The following is a 24,714-nucleotide window of genomic DNA, read 5'->3' on the forward strand; positions in this document are numbered from 1 at the left end:
CTAACTGACAAAAATAAATCTCACAGATTGGAAGTGAAGTGGTTCAAGCATTTGCTTTTGGAGGGAGTTAGCAGCTGAAGACCTTGGTTTGAAGCTTCATATATTTTCTAAAGATTGCTTAACACCATAATGGTTCTGCACAGAGCCGGTGCCTGCAGTAGAGTACCTGTTTAAATGCAGCTGTATAGCGCCAAGTTGGTTCTGCTGTTTTGCAAACCGAGAAAACCTATTTTCAGAGTCACACAGGATCCTTTTGGCAGGAACTGTGTCTTAGCTCCATTCTGGGTATCTTAATGGCCTATCTCTGTGGCGCTTTAGTATTTGCAAGCTCAATTTGCTGGCTCATGAGCCAGCTTGCCAGCATAATGTTCTTTCTCCTCCACTTATTAATAATAACCATGACTTTCTGTCCCTCTGAGCCACTCACTACTCATGATGCTTTACTCTGTACAACATGACAGACTCCTCATAGAAACTTGGCCTCTTTTTAATGCAAAGCTGGTTGGAAATAAATGAATCAATATACTATATTGATATAATATACTATACTATGGGAATCTATACCCAAATCCTGTTGATGTAGTAGTTTTAATTATTGCATCGGTGTCCCTGTCATTATTTCTTGATCATTTTTATCTAAATGTTCCTCTATTGTACAACACACCTGACCTGATCCGCTCTACAACAACATTGGTTTTCACCAGTGGATGGCAGTAGCAGCCCTACGACGTCAGTGGCTCACGATGACGTGATCCCAGTCTGAACACATACTGTAGCAGAGGAGTCACAGTGTCAATCAGCAACAAAGTCCAAAGACAAGATGTTATTTGGGTTCACTCTTTAGTTGCAGATGTTATTTGGGTTCACTCTTTACTTGGCATCCACTGCAGTCATTGCCAGAAAGTGGTAACATGGTGATCGTCATTGAAGTTAAACAACATTTTGCTTTGAGAACATAGAAAAAATCTCCCATTGCAGCATGGACATTTACAGTCCAAACATCTGAGACCACTTTCCAATGGGGTATGTTGTCATCATTTCAATCCATATCCATAAAACTTTCCACTTGTGCTATTTCTAAAGTCATTTTAACTTTCTGAAACCTCTTACAGTGTTTAGTCCTCTGTCTCTGCATGTCTGAGAACAACCCCGTGACTTGCTCATGAACTCTCCTGTTTAGTCTCGCAGAGACATAAATATTGAATAAGCGATGATGATTGTTTTTCAAAAAATAAATACACTTAAAAAAGAAGATATGAGCCTCATCTAAACATATGACAAAGTTTATGACAAAGGTTGTCTTTTTAGTTATTGGTATCGTTATAGTGGGGTTTTGAATGAGGTTTTCTCATATCTTGAACAGAACTCAGACACTCTGGTTTCTCTTTAGATCTTTGTTTTTTACATTAACAATTACAGTACTTAAGTTGAGGCTATGCACCACAGCTGACCCACTAAGGCTTTGGGGACGTGCCAGCTACCACCTACCAACATGCTAGGTGTCTTTTTACTGACTAGACTGTTCATTTCATCTTTTTGGTTTTATCAATCTAATATCTTTTAAAATTGAATTTATGTTTGTGTAATATTTTGAATGGTTCTCATAGAGCAGTGCATACAGTATGCAGTTTACTGTATTCGTTTGTTGTATGCAGTTATCATAAATATTTGGCACAGAAATAATGTTAATCATTCAAGATCTGTACCAACAAACAAAGACACGGGTAAAGACACCACTAGCCTGGTTGGAAACAACTCATTAGCAGCTTGGTAGGTCAACTGTTAATATGATGACAAACAAAACAGGCATTTATCTCAAAAGATTGTCCTTGACAGCTGGGGGAGATTACAGACCATGTATCAATGCACCAGAAGTAGTCCATGAAGAAATTCTTCTAGCAGATATAAACAAAAAGGATTTTAGGTTAGAAAAGGCTGCAGGTTACAACTAATGCATTGAGCTAAGACATATTTGTGAAAATTATGACTCTTATCTTTTGCCCATTTGCAGGTTCATATCACTTTATGTAATCTATTTTGTAGACAGTTCTTCTGGAATAGGGTGCCTCTTTTCCTGAATTATCCTGTGTATTCTTCAGCACAGGAAGGACTTATTTTCATGCTCTCAAATAAGTGGAAGGATTGCATGCTCCTCTGAGGGTTGAGACAATTTTTTCGAAACCATTGGCTTACAGTTATCTGAAAACACACTGGATAATGGCAAAAATAGTCATCCACCTAAATTAGAAATGTTTTCTAAACAGTACTTACACACAAGTGTGTATACCCACCTTAACTTTGCAAAAAAGTCTGCTAATTCTCCAGTGTAAGGTCTGCTATTGTATTGAAAGAGGTGCATTACCTTAGTTTAGTGTAGGGTTGCACGGTATACCGGTACTAGATTGGTACCGGGGTACTAACGCATTTAAAACGGTACCATACTGCGCTTAGATGGGACCGGTACTTTCATTTTGCGCTGCCAGCAGCGGTGACGTCGCTGCGTGAAGTCGCCGCATTGTAATTTGAGCCGCGAGGAGCGAGAGAGCGAGTCACAAACGAAGCAAGGTGCTTTTTATCATTACCGTTACAGCGCCACCTGTCCATGTGCCTGTGTTTGTGTGTGTGTGCGCCGCGCGCGAGAGAGAGACGGCCGCCACAGCCTCGTTAATAAGTTTTGTTTTTACCGCGGATCACCACTGGCTGCATGCTCTCTCTCTCTCTCTCTCTCTCTGTCTCTCTCTCTCTGTGAGTGAGTGAGCACGGCGAAGCAGCGCTACGCAGAGATGAATTAACGGAACAATATTGCGTTGATGGGGGTGGGGGGAACAGAATCAATTTGGTCTACATATGGGAAACAATAGGTGTGTTTGAGTAACATGAACATTTGTGTTTCATTCTATAAACTACTGATAACAATTTCTCCCAAAAATTACAACTGGTCAAAATAACAAAAAAAGATGCAGTGTTTTCAGACCTCAAATAATGCAAAGAAAACAAGTTGATGTTCATTTTTAAACAGACATTTTTTAATTTAGGAAGAGTTCAGATTAATATAGATGGAATGTTAATCCTGCAGCAGCAGTAACTGTTTACTGATTTCCTGTTTTATGGTCCAAAATTTTTCTATTAAAATAAAGCCAATAATGACATTTTTTGTGTTCTCTTTTTATGTGGAAAAGTACCGAAAAGTATCGAAAAACATGTTGGTACCGATACCGGTACCAAAATGTTGGTATCGTGACAACACTTTTAGTGCATTGAAATTATATCATATTACAACCCTTGTTGCTGTGATTGCATGAAGTCTTTACCCACAGCCAACCTGATTAGAACGGCACATGAAATATGTAACTTGACTTCATTTTCCTCTGAGCTATTTTTGTCAGATCCTCTTGTCCACTTAGCTGTGCAGGTTAATTGTCTCCTCATTTCAGTCTCTGCATGTGATGCAACTTAAAAGGGACATGATTACAAATTCAAATGCTAATTTCCTCTGAGGCTCAAGAGGTGAAAATGCATGAAATACACATGCTGGTAGTAACTATTTATATGCAAGGTTATTAGAATAGGGAAACAAATTAACCAGACATCACTCTGGATTATGTTAACATGACAAACTGCTGTGGTGGGGCCTCTCACTACGTGCACATACTTCTGTGAGAGCAAGCACAGCGGAGTGGAAGGGTTTTAGCACTGTGGGATAAGTACAGTACACCGAGGTCATACCCCAGAGCTACAAGAGCTGACCCTTGAATCCATGGACACTGTGGTAATCCATTAGAGGGATCAGGGACACACACTACACAGCAGACTGCACATAGTTAGATGCAGTGCAATGAAAATAATTGTCTTCATTCTGCTTGCCAAATGTGTAAAGATTCACATTCCCCCTGTGGCAACCTCCACTCAATGTCTGTTAGCTAATATAAGCTAACAATTGTACAGTTGATTTCTGCAGTGCCAATGGCATTTCAGTAATTGGTGGTGTATACTGCAGAGTTATGGTGTGATTTGCTGTTAATGGGTGCTGTATGCTATCTTAAATTGCAAGCAACTTTTATTTGTAATATAGAGACCTCAACATTTGTCCTTTTTGCAGATTTAATAGATAAATAAGTGGACTGTCTGTGTGACAGTGATTGATTCACTGGTGTGAAATGGGCAAACTGGGACTATTTTTCAGGCAATTCGAATCATTTTCCCAGCAATCGGCTGTATGGATGTGTATGATTCTCATATATTTTTGTCTGGTGGCCTTGCATCATGACTCATATCACTGTCAGTGTCTTATTTTCCTATCTGTCTCAATACGAATCACACAGATACATGGAGAGCTCCATGTCTGCTTGAGTCAGAGCAGAAATCAGTCAGTAAAAACACTGAAGTTCAAGAGTAAATGCCTTCAGATATTTGAACCTTGTAGATATATAACCACTCTATTGCTTAGCTTTAATACAATGTTACCTGTATCTTTATATTGTATATATTAGTACTATAAACTCAGTAGTTTAAAATAAATCTCTCAAACCATGACAGCATATTACTGTAACTGAAATATGTCACAAGAGTCATGTTTTCTAACTTTTATCCACAGTTCGTGTTAACCTTTTGAAAAAAACCTATTAAGTACAACACTTAAATTTTCATTATGATGACAATATAATATTATATGTAGAAAAGAATAATCATTTATTGTTCTACAATAGCAGATAAATGAATCCACTTTTTATCTAAATGTTCCTCTATTGTACAGTACAACACACCTAACCTGATCCGCTCTACAACAACATTGGTTTTCACCAGTGGATGGCAGTAGCAGCCCTACGACGTCAGTGGCTCACGATGACGTGATCCCAGTCTGAACACATACTGTAGCAGAGGAGTCACAGTGTCAATCAGCAACAAAGTCCAAAGACTCTTCCTTTGCTGCAGATGCTATTTGGGTTCACTCTTTAGTTGCAGATGTTATTTGGGTTCACTCTTTAGTTGGCATCCATTGCAGTCATTGCCAGAAACTGTTAACATGGTGGATCTTCATGAAGTTAAACAACATTTTGCTTAAAGAACATAGAAAATAATCATTTATTGTTATATATACAGTAGCAGATAAATGAAACCACTCTGACTTCAGGCAGAGCTTTACACACACACATATGTACTGACTGTTGTAAATTAATTCCCAGCATTAGATATTGCTCTCTTCATCTCCATAAAAACAAAACAAAGATTTGATTAGAGGTGCTCTGTGCTTCATATCAGGTTAGATCAAACTATTACTAAACAAAGCAGTGCAATAAAGCCTTCATCAAGTTTGCAGTCACCTTCCTTGTTGATTTTTGTTTTTTTTTGGTTGCAAATACTGTAACTAACCTCCTCTTCTACATTTACATAGCAGATTTACACAATCTTTCAAAATTATTCAAATTATGTCAAGGGTATCTATTATTACAGTGACAATACCCGACTTTAGCAAACAAGTATCTTTATTAGCTTAATTCCTTAGCTTAGAAGCTAAGTAGCATATTTTAGAGAGGTTGGTTCTCATGAACAGGTTTATAACAAAACTGTTCTGAAACAAACTCATTTCCTGATAAGACATAGTAGAGATAGCATACTATCATCGGAGCTCAGGAGATCGTTATGCTAATGCTAATGACAGCACTATACAGTAGGTCAGCTGGTACTGTCAACACCAGAGCTGCGGCTCGTTAAATACGGTTAGTGTTAGCTTAGCTTTAGCTGGCGTACCTGGAAACCAGTACAATTGAAGGTTGGAGCGAGATCGGGCAAATGTGAGCGCGACACCTACCGGCCGGGAGGAATTAAAGTTGTAGCTAACCCCTTTAACATAAGCTGCAGCATACTGTTGTGCAGTGATCACAGCTAGAAACAGGCAGTTAGTGCAATTTAAATAATTTATTATACTTTTCTTTTAAATTGTTTAAAATTATTACAATTTAAATAAATATTCCAATATTACTTACATCATTATTTTGTGAAATCTTATGGGCAGAGCCTGTATTCACAAAAACTATTGACTTTAATCAGGGTCATTTTTGATGCATTTAATGAAAGGGCGATGGTGCTTCCAGTGACTATTAGGTTAATGCTACTTGTAACTTAGTCCCAAACAGTGTCATACATTAACAATGGAAAGAAAAAAAAACAGCTTCTTGATAACTGATAAATGAGGTGTTTTATTCCAAAAATTATCAGTCATTTCAAAATCGTGACACCTATGAAAAAAAGATGTCTCAAGTGGAGTCTGTTATAAGCAAATAGGAAAATATACTGCTGCCTTGTAACTGGTGTTTCGTATTACTGTGTGAGTCCACTGCTCTCTCTCACTCTCTTTCTTTGTTTCATTTTCAGTTTCTGCACCCCCTCTCCTTTTCTCATCCTGTTTCTTTCTCTGTCTCTCTGACTCTCTCTTACACACACACACACACACACACACACACACACACACACACACACACACACACACACACACACACACACACACACACACACACACACACACACACACACACACACACACACACACACACACACACACACACACACACAGAGCCCTGCTGCACCCTGTTTGCAGGAAATTTAATGGTCTCATGAACATCAGCCGGGGTCATGCTTGGGTCACAGCCAATTTATCTTAGCAATGCGCAGTGAGGGGGCTGTGTATGAAAAGCATCTTTACATTAGCTGGGGGTTGTAATTGATTAGCTAGTTTGTGTATAGAATAGATTGCAGTAGAGCTCTGAAAAGGAAAGAATGTGATCAAATTGAGTCTTGTTCTCCTGACAGGATATAATAATTTGCTCTGTACTATGCATTGTTCCTGCACAGTAGTCTTCATTACTCACTTTCCTGTTGGCACTTTTTTTTTTAAATTCTGGCTGCTGCAACCACTAGCATAACACATTGTTTGAACATATGACAAATTAAGACAGACAGACAGACAGACAGAACATTTGGTAGGTTGTTGGCAGACATATGGAGGGGCATATTTGACTTGAGCTATAAAAAGCAAACCAAGCAGCCCTTGAATGAGGCAATCCTTTTTACCCATGTGTGTCACTTTCCAGTTTATTGAATTAAAAAACATACACAAGTCTGTTTACAATCCGACTCAGGGCACGTAGCATCAGTTTCTGATGATACTATATGAAATTAAATTATGGTACACTTGGATGCATCTGTATTAAGACCAACAGTATCACTCCCCAGTCCCTCTTGCTGTGGTTTATCAGCTGCTTGTTAGACCAAAGCTCACACTGTCTCCTTATTTGATTTGCTCTCCTGATTTGCAGTGTGCTCTTTTAATCATATAATGCAAATTCTGCAGTCTGCAAAACAGCATTACACTGACATTTTCTATCTGCATTTACCTAGTTTCTCAGCTGACAAGCAGCTTCATTGTTTATTCATCTGGTATCTCTTTTGTTGGCATGCTTAGTCTTCTGGCCAATCTTATCTGGGCTTGGACAAAAGCCAGTTGCAGATAGTTATAAGGAATGGAATTGCATTAATTAAGTTCCGGTAACCTAATACTGTATGTTGAAACGCAATATGGTAAAATCAACCATTGGCATTTCCAGTATGTGGTTGAGACTTAGGCCTCTGCATATTCCATAAAAGCACTCTGGGAATCTTCCCTATTGGAAAGAGCAAAGGCCTTTGTGGCTCTGTGGTGACACAGACTCACCACAAGGCAACCTTGCCTCTATGTCCTGGTTTTGTAATGACTTCTTACGTCTACTCACAGTTCTAAATGCATTCCCATCTGTGAAATGCCAAACAAATTAAATCTAACGCACGCCGATTGGATTCAGTCATACTCCTCATTATGGCCATTAGAAGCCAATGAGGTATTGCAAATATTTTATTGCCAAATTTAATGAAGCTGCAGTTCTCCATTTGGATTTCTGGGATATTTGCATATGCCAGCTCCACACGGCTGACTGTAATGAAGCTATTCGGCAGACCCTGATCCACTTTTATGGCATGGGCCAGGTGTATGCAAGCAACCTTAATCCTGTGGTGTACGCAGATCAAAAGTGTATATTAGATTGCAGCTTCCATATACAGATAAGTTTGGATGATTATCAGTAATAGCAAAAGCTGTACAGCTAAAGGCCTATGGAGGAGTGGTTAAGGCAAATCTATACAGGTTCACAGGTTCCTACCCCAAAGGGCCAGATTTCACCGTGCCTAATTGAGTTGCAGATGTAATACATATTTATGTGCTGAGAATCTTTGTGGGATGCATTTCAAATGGCCTGAAAGCCCCTGATTCATTTTGTTTTTGTGCACTGTTTGGTTGCACAGCACTGTTTGTGTGCCTCTTTTTGAATGCTGGATAATAATGTGTACTAATACTGAATTGGTAATTAATCACTGCTGCATTTTTTTTAGCCACTGCTTTAGTTAAGGAAATGGTGTTGACTCAAACAATGGCAACGGCAGCGAGGCCAATTCCCCCAGCTATAGTGCTGCACTAGTGCCATCCAGTGGAATATGTAGGAGATGTCGCTGTTGCCAGGGAAGATAAACAGGTATCATTTCTCACAGTCAGTATTGAGCACAAAGATTGGCAAGCTCTTCAAGCCAACTGGGAAAACCTTGATGCAAAAAAACAGCTAATCACACAAATACCTGGTGGCCAACAATAGGTGACAGAACATTTTGCAGGGGGTGAAACAAATCAGAAAAAAAAACATGTCTAAATATCACATAAAACATGTGTGGTATTATAATATGCAATCCTCGAAATGAGAATTCTGCACTGTGTCAGAACAGCCTGTTTTGTGTTTCCTTTTTTGTGAATGGCAATCCCTCACTCTACACAAGGCAAGAGCACCATCATGTGGTCATCTGAGGGTGGAGCACAAAGGAAGCTGAGAGGTAAAGACCATTCAAACTGAAGAGAATATTTATTATGCAGATAAATACAGGTTAATTATTTTTATCTTGAACTCTGATAATAGGGCCACCTGAAATTTATATTTGGTATATTTTGCACAGTCAGTCATCCATAAGTTATGGAGATAAACAAAGATGTTGAAACATTATACTCCAAGAATTTAGTGGAGGCATTGTAATTTACTTTAGTTATAAGAGAGGCACAGAGCATGTGGATTATATCTTCTAAAGTAAGTCAACTCATCATTTATTCATTATGTCCTACTGCAGTAGTTTTATCTGCCGCTGTGTGTTTTACTTTATCCACTACAGCATGATATTGACATACTTTTTCTCAGGTGTATGACAGAAACCAATGTAGTAAATCAAATCTGTGGCAGTACCTTCCCTTAAGCACAGCAATGTAACAAAACTGAAGCAATATTTGAGGTGCTTGGCTCTGCTGCTGTTTTGACATCATCCAGTAGAGGATCGCTGCACTGGGGCGGCTTTCCTGTCCCCAGGTAAGCTGTACATCATCTTTTGTTTGCTGGGAAGGCCACCATTAGTCTGAATTTCCTCCAATGTTACTGCAACAGTTAGCAGCAGGAGGTCCAATATATTGGTTCCCAGCACAGACAACTGTGAAAGTGAACTCCTATTGCTCTCTTCCTCTGTGTGTGTGTGTGTGTGTGTGTGTGTGTGTGTGTGTGTGTGTGTGTGTGTGTGTGTGTGTGAGAGAGAGAGAAAAACCTTTAGTGACCATGTTATTCCTCAAAGTGCAACAAGCTTACATTAAGGGATTTGTAAGTATATTAAATATAGCTTTTGAATGTAACAGTGCACTTAGAATAAGCAGCTTTAGAAAGACAAAAGTATGACTGGGAACATTTAATCTGAAATTACTTCCACCTTTACTCTATAGGAAGAATGTACTTCTAAAAGTTTCTGTGTCATCCCCCTATTTTTAAAAAGTGCTGTCGTCGCACATACACATCCCAGTCATATATTTTACCAAATGAAACATTGATGTTCCCTCTAAAGCCTCCATCCTTCTTACTACATGTTTCACAGACAATAGCACTTTGCCAGCAATTTGTTTCAGCTAAGATGTATGGTGTGATAAATATTTAAAATCAAATTTGGAAAAAAGACAAAGATGGATGTGCCACCCCAGGCTGTCGTGGGAGCCACACGCTGAAGTCTAGGGACGTTCCTGCCGAACTCTTACATCTACACATGTGTACACACACACACACACACACACACACACACACACACACACACACACACACACACACACACACACACACACACACACACACACACACACACACACACACACACACACACACATACATACATATAGAGTACAGTACCTGTAGCTGTGCATGTGCATGTGGGTGACAGTGTTTGCATGATTGTGTGCCAACGAAAAAATCTGTGTGTATATGTGTATAATGTACACTAGAAAGAGAGAGAGCAAGAAGGGAGCATTTTTGAGTGTGTGCGTGTGTGTGTGTGTGTGCGCACAGTGCATCAAGACTGTGAGGATGAGGCAGAATGTTGTCCAAACACTCCCGCTGTGTCTGCAGAGAGACTTGTCGGCTCCTTTCCAGGGATTAGCTCCACTTGCATGACCCACACACACACACACACACGGATACACTGCTGATCTGTTTGATTATGGGTTGAGAGAAATTAGCCAACAAGCAAACCCAGTGAGTGACTACATGCTGACTTCATGCCCACTGACTGAGGCAAGTCTTTTATGGCGGGTGCTAAGTTGAGAAACTATAAGCATTAGCCAAACAATTCAAACACTGCAAACATTTGATTACCGGTACCATAAAATGTTTTATTCTTTCAGAACATGAAATGAGTGAGCCTTGATTTAATGGGTCACACGACACAGATGGAGCAGTATTTATCTTGAGGCTTTTTAGCGTAGATTTTCAGTGTCGCTTTTGTACGACCATGACTTTAAATGTGATGCCCCAGTGATGCATATAGTAAATATTGATTCCGTCATCCTGGCAGAGATGAGCGATCAGTGTATAGGTGAAGCCTGGCTGATGTATGGCCATTGAAATGCCTCTCCATTCATCACCATTTAACAGTAAATACTCACTTTCCAGGCCTTGTCATCTGCTCTGTGATGACTAATAGCCTCAGCTTAGATTGCTGATAAAGGTAGAGTGTAAATAATCTGCTTGGGAAGGGATGATACTCCCTGTACTGTACCTGTGAGAGGCCCCTGCAGCGGCTTTTGTAAACCATTAGAAAAGGTACATGGAATCCCCACTTTGAGAGTGGTTTGAAAAATGTAGCTTTAGTGCAGCCATTAATCAATTTACCTTTGTGGAAAGAGCTTTGCCTTTACCAAAGTTGGCTGTGTGTTGCATTTTAAAGAATGTAGCATCTTCTTACTTTGATGAACATTTGAAATAATTTTGTGATGAGATGAATGAAATGCAGTGTGTACAAAATTTGCGTCAAATTCAGCCCTATATTGTGAACTACTGAAACCCTTAGTAATGCATATAAATGAATGATAATTCTAAACAAATATATGATTTTATAATTCACCAGCATTATCTACAGAAAGGCATAGCTGTTTCTTTGTTGTTTTCTCAGTGCAGGATTTGTTTCTCGGATTCCCATCACCAGATACATGGAGCTACAAGGCCCAAACTGCATTTCACTGTTTCCTGGCAACAAGATGTTCCTTCCAACAACAATGCTATTCCAAGCTGTTGCTGTCAGAGTATCGCCCCCCCAAAATGCATTGCATCTTTGGTAACAATACAGCTCCACCTTTGGTGAAATTAACCAGACACCGTATATGACTGTTATTCCAGTCTAAATGACTCCATGAAAATTTTAATTTAAAATAAAGGGACAAGGCGACTCACATAGCCTACTTACAGAATCAGCTGAAACAAAAAGGAAACATATATTTCTATTATATAGGGCCCACTCTAAGGCGTGTCCCCGACTTTTCTGCACAATACAGCAGTACTACGATTTAACAACATTTTAAAAAACCACCACCAGAACACCACACATTTAATCTCAGTTTAGAGCTATCTCACCTCTGTAGCTACACTCTGAAGATCACCCAGGCCCTCACAGCTGCTGCTGCTGCTGCTGAGATACCCTGCCACTATGGTGGGCGGTGGTGGTGGTGGTGGTACTGTATGTGTTATAGGTCATTTGGGTTCTTATGATAAAATAACACTCTTGGAGTCAGTATTGATTTGTAAGCCTCAACTTTACTGAGAACGTCATGTGAAGAGATAATAACGCAGGCATGAGCAATTAAACATCGAACATGTTAGCCGAGGTCTCTCAAACGATACCAGAGGATAATATCATGTTATCACGGTATGTAATGGTGCGTTTCATTTTCATTGGAAGTCGGAAAAGCAAAGCGCGCCCATGGACAGAAAATCCAGGGCTTCTTCCAGGATTACACCAATACCAGGAACAAGTGGGAAGGCATCCGGGCCATAACAAATTACAAGGCCCCTCAGATGTCTAGTAAAGATGACATGGACTTTCTTAATGAACTTAATGATCATTTTGGCAGGTTTGAGGCACTGAACACCACTACAGTGGAAACATGTGAAAGGCTGCCGGACCGGATAACATACCTGGGCGTCTGCTCAGGGAGTGTGTGGAGCAGCTGACCTTGGTTCTGACGGATATTTTTAAAACCTCCCTGAACCAGGCCATTGTTCCATCATATTTCAAGACAGCAACCATCATACCAGTGCCCAAAAAGTCCACAGTAACCTGCCTGAATGATTACCGCCCCGTAGCACTCACACCAATAATAATGAAGTGCTTTGAGAGGCTCATTAAGCAGCACATGGTCTCTAAACTCCCCTCTAGCTTTGAGCCGTTCCAACCGCTCCACTCTGCAGTCCACCTGAGCCTATACAACCCATGTGTGGATGCTGTTTGTTGACTTCAGCTCAGCATTCAACACGATTACCCCCCAGCATCTGGTGAGCAAACTGGCACCCCATGGGCTTCAGTACCACACTGTGCAACTGGATCCTGGACTTCCTTTCTGAAAGACCCCAGTCTGTACGGGTGGGGAAGAACACCTCCTCAGTCATCACCCTGAGCACCGGCTCCCCTCCCCCTCCGCTCTTCACCTTGATGACAAGTGACTGTGTTGCCAGGTCTCCTACCAAGCATATCATCAAATAAGTGGATGACACAACAGTAATGGGCCTCATCCGCAACAACAACGACCAGGCATACAGAGGTGAACTGGTGCAGCAGGAACAACTTTCTCCTAAATGTGGACAAAACCAAGGAGATCACTGTCGACTTCACCTTAGCGCCCTCTATTGCCCAGTGCCACTGATAGTGACTGAGCATAAACTTTTCACTAGTTTCACCACCTGTCGTCGACAGAAACACCGTGAAGGGAAGGGGGTGCTGTTGGACCCCACACCGCCTGTTTCACTGACTGAGGTAATGATAGGCCAAGCTTAAGACTGTGTTGCCTACAGTATTTTTGCGATTATTGCTCGACAAAATAAGTCCACGCTCAGTCTACTAGTCCAACTTAAAGTAAAATTGCAGTATAACGTGGGAACAATAGCCACAGTACCAGTAGCAGTTGTTGAAGTGGTGGTTTTGCCTTCACTGTGTTCACCTTTTGTGTTATTGATGAAACATTCAGCTTGTGACCGTACTCTACTATATACAGGCCTTTTCCACTGTGCAGACATTTTGTCATGCAGGAAAAGCACAGGTGTAATTAATCACATTAATGATGCCTCCAGTTAATTCAAGTCCTCCAGTCCCACATTCCAGCTATTAGGCTTGATTGGCATGACAAGAGACACTTAAATGGGACAGAGTTATAATTGGTGTTATTACTCACACCTGTGTTTTTTCTGCCATGACAAGTCAAAAAGTCATGTGGAAATATGTGACAGTAGATGCAACTCTGTGACTAACTGGCTGGTACTGGACTTTGTCTCATGGTGAGTAATAAGTTTGACAAACAGCATGAACTAATCTTAGAGATGTACTGTTCATACAGTAGGGCTTTTCAGTCGTATTAATTGAATCTAACCAGATAGCGTATGAATGTACTGCCCAGGTGCTGTATATTTTTTCATCCTGACTTTCCTTGGGACTGAGGCAGATTTTGTGTCACTGTAGGAAATTAATGCCAGACACAGTTTCCTTCCAAACCCAGTGTTGACCTCCTAGAGTTTTATTTCAGAATATCACCTGGGTAATTTCCACTGTTTTGCCTGGTTTCCATTTATTAACTTGTTTGTTATGGGTTTTGGATCCGAAGCGTTTTTCCCATTCATTAAAATATTGTGTAGTTTTCTGAAATGAGAAAGTATTATGTATTATACAGCAGATTTACAAATGCTGTAAAACTAGGAGTTTTTATTGGGTAGTCAACAGAGACCTTTTATGAAACGCTGGAAACATTTCCCAATATTTACTATGGTTTGCCATCATGCTGGATGAGTGACAGTAAAGGGGAATTATAAAGTAAGATTATAATGTTCTCACATCCTCCTTTCTGATCTCTTTTTCCTTTTGTAGTAGATTTTGAACCCCCTTAAATAGTAATTACATTGTTTTTAATGTTTTGTCAGAGAGGATGAGGCAACAACTCTGCAATCCCTCATTTGTTTTCAGTCTCCTGTTGTGGTGTGCTACTCCCAATCCTTTGCAAGCCTGACGTGTCTATCCTTGTACAGTTTTTTCCCCATCCTTTAGCCTTTTGGGGGGGAAAATAATGCCATATTAATGTAAAGATTCTTATCCTTTATTCATTATAACAGAATAATTGTACGATATATATTCTAAGATTATGTACTATAGGCCTTGCATAGGGCGTTTTGGGACTTTTTGGATTGTTGTATCATGAAACTACTATTATGAGCAAGAGTGAGGATGTCATCTGTGGTAATTTCACTTAAATGATTGGACATGTGACTTGCAATTTGTCTATCATTTAGTGTTTATTACTACACTGGCAGTTACTGTAGTACACCTTTTTTGATGTAAACCTGTCAAATTAGATGCAGTACGAACTTGATCTAAAGTATTTCATACTAATCTCTTTTTTGTTATTGTACCTCTAACAGATTCATTGACAAAATGACAGCTTTATAGATACACACAGACTTACTGTGGTGACTAACCAGTTATTTTAGTGCAATTTACCCAGCATGACAGTCAAGTTTTTCTTTTTCACTTAAATAAACTAACATCCCACTTATTTTCCGCCAAGTAACTTCCTAAAGGTTCTTTGACAGTGTTAACACACAAATGAGTACAGAGAAGGAGGAGGAGGAGAAGGAGAAAGAGGTGGAGTAGGAGGCAGGCAAGGGAGGTGGAAACAGTAGAAAGGAGCTTTTAAGGCAAGCTGAGCCACCAACTGCTCCCACACATCTTTTCTCTTATCTTAATAAGTAATGAGGCTGCCACAGGCTGACAATGAAGTATTTTGAAAATAGTTCTAATGTATCGCTTTGAAAGGAGCGGCTGGGCATTGATATATGGCGCAAACAGGCCTGGAAACAAGTGAAATATTAATGGGCTGTTTCCCAGGAGTTAATGTGGGATTTACCTGATTGCTTTGGTGAGAGACAGGGGCTGGGACGAAGGTGGTGGTATGGCAGGACAAGGATATGACTGAGAGACAAGTGTGGATTGAAGTAATGTGTGAAACTATCTCTCAGTTCAAACGATTTCTAACAGCGAGCCAAATTGACATTTACCATCAGAAAGCATATCATTGATGCTGGTGTATTTGAGAATGTAATCATAGTAATGTAGAAATTACAATGTACATTTTTGTTTATGAAACTGAAACAAAACTATTGCTGTTTTTAAATTATTATTTATATTCGTGAAATAAGTGTTACTTCTGTTTATTTACTCTACAACAGGAATCAACAAAAATGATCCCTCTCTTTTCCTGTTGCTAATAAATAACCTGAGACTACGAGATTTACACTTTGTCAAAAGCAGCCTATTATATCTGGATACACCACAAGGGAGCAGCAGTGTAAAAGAAAGTGAGCTCAGCAGACGGTTATTAGAACGACTCTGATATCCATTTCTGTTTAGACACTTACAGTAAGTGGCCATTTTCTATCTAATAGACATGTAATAAGATAAATGTAAAACAAGATGCACTGTTTGACAGTTTTAGTAATATGTTAGTAAAAATGTATACATTTTCAGTTTTACTCTTGTAGTTTAATACTATTCCTCATAACTAAAAGTCCTTTGACTTGATTTTATAGTGTGTCACTGACAGTACAGGAATAACAGTACACCCCACTGTTCAAATAGTGTGGTATAAGCATGAGCATACAGTAATAGCTTAAGTGCTTTGCCCAGGAGACGAGGCCTAAAACAACACTGACGCACAGAATTAAAAAGTTCCGTTTGAGAGCAGCAGTGGCATCCCAGAATGCTTGGAAATGCCATTCAAGCACTGGAAAGGTCAATAGTTATAATAACTTTCGTTAGAGGAAAAAGAAAACTTGGCTGTACGATCTCAAATTGCTTCCAGATTCTTTCTTTCTCTCAGAGGGAGTTATTATCAAAATTGAGTGCAGACACTGACACCATTTGAGCAGAATAAAACATTTTTCTTTGAAGTTTAGAACGAGTGGGTACTCTCCTAAATCAGAGACATGGCCCTCATTCTTGTCAAGTTACCCACTTCCTATTTGTTTCGTGTGTGAAATCAGTGCTCCTTGGGGATTTTATTACACATGGGGTTAAGGAATGACTTTTGATTGACGGAAAATTGCCCAATATTTCAAACAAATGACCAAGTTTTTTGTCTGTAATTCTGTCTGTGGTTCCTGCACATGTTGCAAAGAGGCATTATGTTTTTGGTGGAAGCCTATTGTCTGAACAAACCTTTTGGGGATTCATCACCACCAGCTGTGGCAGTTCTTTATCATACTATAATAACATCAGTTTAATAATGATCACCATGGTTGAAAGTACATATGCTGTGAGTCATAATAATCCTGGTTTCCCTGGAAATTTGTTGCTTCACTACTTTGTAATGTAGGTCTTAAGATATCATTGTGTGGGATATCATCATACATTCACAAAAACATTTATTGGAAGTGTGAATGCAACACTTCTTGTGGAATTTATTTTACAAAAGGCAATAAAGATTCAGTTAGAAAATAAGATTTGGAAACGCAACCCTGAAACTTGTTTTTATTTGCTGCTCTTCATTTGACCAAAAGGTAGCTCTATACAGTAATAGGAAATATAATCTGGGTAATTACAAGCATACTTAACTCAAAATAGTTCCTTTTCAGAGTTAAATTTTAATCATTAATTGTAATACAACTCAAATCATTATGTGTATTCCAGTCATTTGAGCTATACACTTTCTTAACACATTAGGCTCGATTGTAAAGCTGGCACAGTTTACAGTCTCTACAATAATGGTGATTAGTACAGTGTTATGATAAACTAGGACAATAAGACCTTGGTTGTAAAAACAAACAAACAAAAAAACAACTTCTTGAAAAGGGTGGAGGGGCCCTCACACCCCACTGCAGTAAATCACTTACTGATTAGTTTCCCTGTGATGTTTCACAGTGTTTAGTACTTCAGATATCAGCTCTCCAAGCTGGGTCTATTACTCAGGCTTAACTTCTCCGTTTAGAACCCAAAGTGCCTCCACTGTGCGATTGCTCTTTCACGTTGTGATTGTTCTCTTTGTGACTGGGAGTGTAATGTGGGGTGTTAAGTAAGCCCTCCCCTGCACTACTGGACCTGCTTTCAGCTAGTCCCAAAAAAAAGATATAGGGTGGTGGTTGGCGTGACTTGACGAATTTCGCATTTTCTGTCAATCATTACTGTGCACAAAGAAATCCTTTACCTCACAGTCACAGCCTTTTCAGGTATATTTATATTTAATTTTATTTTTGGGGAAAATATCCTCAATTACAGTAAACTTCTATTTCACTAGCCAAATTAAGCTTAAGCTAACTCACTATAATATCCTGTCTGAAGGTCATATATACCCCCCCTCCTTTTTTTTCCCACTCCTAACTCCTTACCACTGCTGCCTCAAATGAAAAGCAAATATTAATATTCGCTGGTGTTACTCTGGAATGCAAAATATGGGAGGCCCAGGGAGGTGTTATGCATTCCCCATTTAATGACACATTTACTCTCCTGTTCTGTGGGCAGTTTGTTTTTCAAATAACTCTTCATCTTCTTCATTGTGTATGTGTTAGCATTAATGCTACCTTTTCTTTTTTTTGCTTTTAAGAATTCCTTCAGCAAAAAGCCTTTTTGTGACTTGTATGAAAAAGTAAATGTATACAATCAATTTGTAAATTTATTCCCAGCATAAGTCTGGTTTGAGACAACTATAGTCCACACTATCTGAAGTGCTGACCCTAAGCAGTTTATTGCTAGTCTTTCGATAAACACAGAGACACAATCATTTATCCCAAGTGTTCACAATGAGTTTTCAAGGATGCTTTTGTTCTATTAATGGAATTTTTTGCCCAGAGATGGACAACTTTGTACAAATGATTTAGAACAGTTGCTTAAAGCTACAATCCCAAACACTGAAAAGCTGGTTAGTATTGAAGTGTCTTTATGAGGAGAACGGAGAGCATGCTCTGTAATTTCAGTCCGATGGATGGCCTTCACATCAGTGCTCTCACATTAGGAGACCAATTACTGCATGGGGAGATGAAAGAGTCGTAGTAAATATGAAATAGGTGGTTCAGTGTGACATTAATAGAGTTAACTCAGGGACAGGGTGGGATCAAAGGGGCCTCAGCCATATTAACCAATCTGTCTGTGTCCGCACACACAACAGCTGATCAAAGATAATGACAGTGTCATCAAAACACGCTGACCACTAACACAAATGTGTGTGTGTGTCTGTATGTGAGCATGTGTGCTTATGTTCACTTTGCTTTGACTCCTCCTTAGAGGTCTGCCGCTGAGCAAGGAAACATGTGTATACAATGTCTCTCCATGGGAGAGATGTCTGTAGCTACTGTCAGCCTCTTAACTGCTGAATCTGTTAGCAAACCTGTATACAGTGCAGATGGAGCACTTGGCCAACCTCTGCTTTCTGTCTTTTTGGTGGTAAGGGAGGTAGACAGTGGAGGTTGTGAGTGGATGGTCTTTAATTAGATTCATTGTAGCATAGGTTGTTTACCGTAACCCCCCCTCCCTCCCACCCCATGCTCCTGACAGCACCTTTGAAATATGGCACTTTTGCTTGTTGGCTTTCTTCAGCTATGCCATCCAGATTTAAAAGCATATTGGTGTTTATGCACAGAGAGCTATAATGATCCATCATACCATGTGGACCAGGGGGCTGAGTCCTCTGCTCCACATAAATAAGCGGCAATTTGGCCATCTGCTTGGATTCTTTCCGTCTCCCTGGAGACCCCCATCTGCCTTTACATTATCAATTACAGTTCAGCCATGCTGCTATGCCCCACCCCAACTCCAAAGACTTAGCAACAAACCCCCTCACATGTACAACTACTACTATCACTTCAATTCCCCATTCTGTGGCACACAACAGAAACCCCTGAACTTTTATTAGATGTCATTGCTATCTGATGTGCTGATCACCAGACTCGAAAACACTTCATTCTTGTTTGTGAAAATGAGATTATTTTTAAAGCCAAGTAAAACCAACAACGGCAACACAAATTTACCTTAAAACACCTTAAACTTTCTGAGCACCACCTCTTCAACTCGCTTTGTGACCTTTAGACATAATGAGCAGTGCTGAAAAAATACAAAATTAGAGGAGAACAGTCTGTCCTTCTAGGTTTCCTACATCTCCACTTTCTATAAGTTGTCCTTGCACAGTGCTGATCACCTGTTGGGACCCTGATTATTGTGTTGAAAAAAGAAGAATAGTCAAAGACTGACTGTGCTGACACCTGTATGCTAAAATATTGTTTGATTTGGTAAGGATGCGGAATGCTGATGCTCTGCTTTGGTGTGTGTCAGATGCTTTACGTGTCTGCACTGACTTTCTTTCTGATCATGATTTCTGTTTCTCCCTACTTAGAGTGTCGCCCTGTGTGCCTCAGATGATCTGGAGAGGCTGCTCCAAAGTGTGAACGTGAGGAGATACCAGCTTGAGAATGAGAAGCACCTTTGTTCTGCGGTTTCCAGGAAAAGCGGTGAGGTTCTCAGGGGGACAGGTATGTGTGGGAAGAGGACCCTTGTCAAGTGCATGGTGTCTCATTAATATGGAGACAGGTGCTCTTTTGATGAGTTCATAAGCAGTTCACCAGCAGCCTGGAAGTAGTGCACTTTACAAGGCTGTTCAAAGATCTTTGACATCTGAGAAGAGCCAGTGAAGCCAATAATCCTACTTTCAGAATGTGAGTCTTTCCTCTGAGATCAATCTCAGATCGAAACATCAAATGGAACTGCTGCTTTTCTCTTTTTAAACCCCCCTCCTCCCCTAACAAAAATCACTTACTAGATGGTATTAGACAAGCTAGCAAAAGTGTCATTACCGCTGGGAAGAGGGGATGGATAGATTTCCGTCAAATTGTAGAATATTTTCCACCAATTTAAGCCTATAGTTAAGAGCACCGCATTATTGATAAGACTGTGCTCTGGGTCCAGCTCTGTGCCCAAGGGCCCAGAGAGAGGCAATCCACAGAAGTGGGCTTTCATGTTCATCTATGTACAAGAACAAAGCGAGGATTAAGTCTGGGCCTTTCATCCACAAAGCGAGAGGAGTATTCTTATTTTTTATTTTTTTACTCACCCCAAGGGAAGGCTGTGTGCTCAATTGGAGCCATTTCTGGAGTGCCATAGCACTGTCGCCTCTGGCACGTCTGATGATCCCCCACACTGTCCTTTGCCTGGTGGAGGCGAGTGTGGGAAAATTTCTGCCACTAATAGGCATAATGGCAGTAAGTTCCAAATCCTGAATACACATATCATAGTTTTTTGTTGGTTTACAATATTTTCTTTTACAAATCCAGCATAGGTAGCATAAGTTGTCTTTCCCATTCAGAAAAAAGCAGTTGTCTTTTCGCAGGACAGGAAATCAGGTAAATTATTTCTAGCCTTTCTTTTAATTTGGACAGATGTTTTATTTTGATGACAGACCGGTCAATCTGTTTGTATTGATGCTGTCATTTCTGGAGGCAAGAGTGGGTCCAAGTTAAATTGTAGATATGTTGGGAATCATGTTTCATTCGTCTTTAAGGTTTATAAGTAGATTACCTTTTGTAATTCGTTTTGTTACACCAGTCAATAAGCGTCCAATGCAAATGTGGTTCATTTGTATTTGAATTGATGTCCTGTCCCCATTAACTTATGCCTCTAATGCATTCTGGTACATTAGTAAATAGACCTGCCGGATTAATCATTAGTTCATTGGGATCATTTGCTTTCCTCGTGCTTAATCGAATCTCTGACATTGGTAATAAGGGCAGACTTCACCTGCCTCCCTGGACATTCAAAAACAAGGAAGAGTAATTTCAGGGGAATGCTGTTGTCTTTTTTGTTTCAGCTGTGCACTGTGTTTTAATTTCAGAAAAATGCTGTCCATCAGACAGCAATAATCTCAAAAAGTGATTAGTAGTTTGCAGTTGTTTCTCATATGTTGCTCATTTGTGATTTCATGAAATGTTAAGGTTTGCTAGTTTAATTGACATTCTAAATTCTACCTGTTAAACTTATTTCAGTGCACCCTGGCTCTCCATTATCTCCCTCTCTCACACTGACCCTGATAATTAAAGGGACAACGAGGAGTTTTGGAAAAGCGAAGCGTTTTCACACTACATTTATGAGCCTCCGCGCGCACCGTACATTTCTTTGACCCGGCGCAAGACGGACTCATGTTTTCATTCATCAAAAATTAAAGTCAGAGGTTCAAAGAGGTTCACATACCATCGTAGTTCCGACCATAAACGGCGATTCTGCGGCGTTATTCTCATAACTCGCCATGAAGGAAACGCTGGTCGGCTCGACCAGCATTTCCGCCACCACTAATAATAACAAAATAACGATAGAGACAGATCGATATATTTAGCGAAAATGGAGCCATTAACAAGTGTGAGTAGCGGAGATTCATCCACATTAACGTGAGACTTTTTTATAACCGAATAGAAACTCCTCGTTGTCCCTTTAATGGCTTTTATGCCTTGAGAATAAAACCTACTTGCACATTATTTATTTAGTTCTAATTAATTGAACTATACCTGAATTGAATTCAACAAGGCTAAGGTTGGTGGGACTCCTCATACAAAGCCATTCATCTGTATTTACAGCCTGACATTTTTTAGTATAATATCATTGGATAAAAGTACATGGGTCAGTGTTGAGTTCTGGCTGCTTTAACCTTTGCTGGTCCTTTGTCTGTCGTATCTCAAGGGTTCTACAATAAGAGCATTCACTGTCTTAACATAAACTGTTTGAAGCTATGGACATGTTTTGCTACAATTGAAGAGTGACAACGCATATTTGGCCTGTGGTTTGGTGCTTCTGGGCTTGCAGCGGAGACGTGTCATCACCTCTGGATTCAGCACCAGCAGAGATGATACATGGGGTCATTTTATGTCTTGAAGTCAGTGTTGTGAATTTATAAGGGCGATATATGCCGTGGCTTGTACTGGAATTGCTGAGAATGAGTGTTGTTATGGATTCATTTAACTTAAAGAGGCAGCAGATTAACTTTTTCGACAGTCTATAATGTTTGCAATATTGATCCATTTTTCATGTGGCGTATTTGTATTTAATGCATTGCAATACATGCATAGCGGCTATTTTGAGTTTTGAGGTGTCTCTTGAATAAATAAAAGACCCATTCTGAATGAGGGACATGACTGGGAATACCAATACCACACCTGTATCTTGTAGCACATCCGAACAAAGGAGCCCATTGTAAATGCCCCCTTAACCCATAACCCACCCAATCAGCACTTGTGTGTTCCTTTTTGTTTCTCAACCACCCCTAAAATACATTCATCTCCTTAATGGATTTTTCTTTCTTGTGGATAACATGGTTCAGAATATAGCAACACCAGACCAGGAGGATCATAGATGGAGTCAGGCCACACGGGCCCTTAAAAAGCAAGATTAATAACCCAGCGCAGATGATCTCATAGTTAAGTGTTTTCTGTTGTATTTACACATCCACCCGGGCTGTCAGGCCTCTGCTCGTCTCTGAGAAATGGGACAGACACATCCTGACACTAATGCATCACTGAAAATATTTGAAATGAATAAAGCTCATGCTTTAAGCAACGGAGAGAGAGACATTACAAACACTCCATTTGACATTGACACAATGGCGCCTCTGCTCAATGCAAATACTGTTATTCTCCAACCCCCCCCACCTCCCCCCCCCACCCTCCTTCAGATGGAGGAGTCACAGAGGGGAAAATCTCCTGCACTCAATGCAAACTAATGAGACATATTAATGACATTAGACACTTAATTCAATGCATGTATAATTCATAATAATTGATTACCCTGGTTGGAGGGAGTACCTTTTGTGAGAAAAATGATCCCATTAAACCAGGTTTAATCCAAATCTAAGCTGTCAAAACGCCCACCTCTTATTGCATCTCACAGTGTTAATTGTCATAAGCATTCCAGATTGATTATTCACACATTTGGGAATGAGCTCTCATTCATGATTTTCACTGTCGTAAAATAGGTATGTCACTGGAACACCTTCCCTTAAATTATTCTTTATTTTCACATAGCTAAAGGGGTATATTAGCGAAATGAATTTTCAAGATAAATATTTCCATATGAAGAAATTCCTCTGAAATATCAGCTTAACTCCCCCCTCCTCCCCATTTGTCTCTCTCTTCCCAGACAAAACTATATGTCACATGGTTTCTGAAATTCATATTCTTTATTAAAATCCCTTATAACATTGCCAAAGAATACCATAATACAGCCAGTTACTGACATTTCTTATTATGTATATGATAATGTTCAGAGCACTGTGTCAAAGGAAAACTATGTCTATAAACTGTCACAGTCTTTTAATTGGCCACTGAGCAGCACACTAGGGGTACTCTGGCTTTTTTATTACAGTCTTACTATATCTTAAAGTTTTAAAGCTCATCATAATTTTTACTTTTAGAAGGATAAGAATAGGAATTTTACATTATATTCGTATCTGCTGTGAAGCTAAGTTTACATGCATTACATTTTGGGATGCCTCTCTTTTCTACCCTTTCAGCAAAATAGTTTTTCCCACTTGGCCCTGTTATTCTGCTTGCATGCTGTTGGTGAACCATGGGAGAATTTGCTCACTGTAGTCGTCAGCAATGGCCATTAATCTTGCAGATCTACACTATTTTTATGTTATTTGATGAGTCTATCATCAAAGCTTAAACTGCATGGGAACAGGAAATGGAAATGGTATTCACAAAGTAACAGAAGGATAAGAAAATTGACAGCACACATTGCAATGTGACTTATGCATGTCTCTGCCTCATACAATCCAGTCTTTTACAGCCTTAAAAAGGCAGTAATATTTGACTAATACCACATTAACATATGACTCATAATAATACTTTGGTTTCTTTACAGGGGAAAATGGCATTAACTGCTGAACATCACAAAGTATTATTAATCACTGTATGAATCAGCTTCATCATGAGATGATTTGTTGTCATCAAACAACCCCGAACAGAGTGAGCAAGTTTGTTTGACAATTCAGGTTTGAATTAACTATTTACAAGGATTTCCTTTGTTTTTATATGATACTTGATACCGGTCATGAGTTTGTGAGAG

At 39.6% G+C, this 24,714-nt stretch overlaps 1 protein-coding gene across 2 annotated transcripts in view; it reads left to right on the forward strand.

Moving 5' to 3' along the window:
* The first annotated feature begins 889 nt into the window (after nucleotides 1-889).
* Nucleotides 890-24,714, forward strand: part of sall1a (spalt-like transcription factor 1a) — a 169,498-nt gene continuing 145,673 nt past the window's right edge. Inside the window, exons 1-2 of one of the 2 annotated variants that reach the window (XM_083999506.1) lie at nucleotides 890-1,023; nucleotides 20,003-20,138. In XM_083999506.1, the coding sequence (XP_083855632.1) occupies nucleotides 20,079-20,138 (60 nt within the window). In that variant the 5' untranslated portion in view covers nucleotides 890-1,023; nucleotides 20,003-20,078. The remainder of the gene's footprint in view (nucleotides 1,024-20,002; nucleotides 20,139-24,714) is intronic. The other variant, XM_083999507.1, reaches the window with a different exon arrangement.

Source organism: Trachurus trachurus, assembly GCF_905171665.1.
Source record: "Trachurus trachurus genome assembly, chromosome: 3".
Taxonomy (NCBI): Eukaryota; Metazoa; Chordata; class Actinopteri; order Carangiformes; family Carangidae; genus Trachurus; species Trachurus trachurus.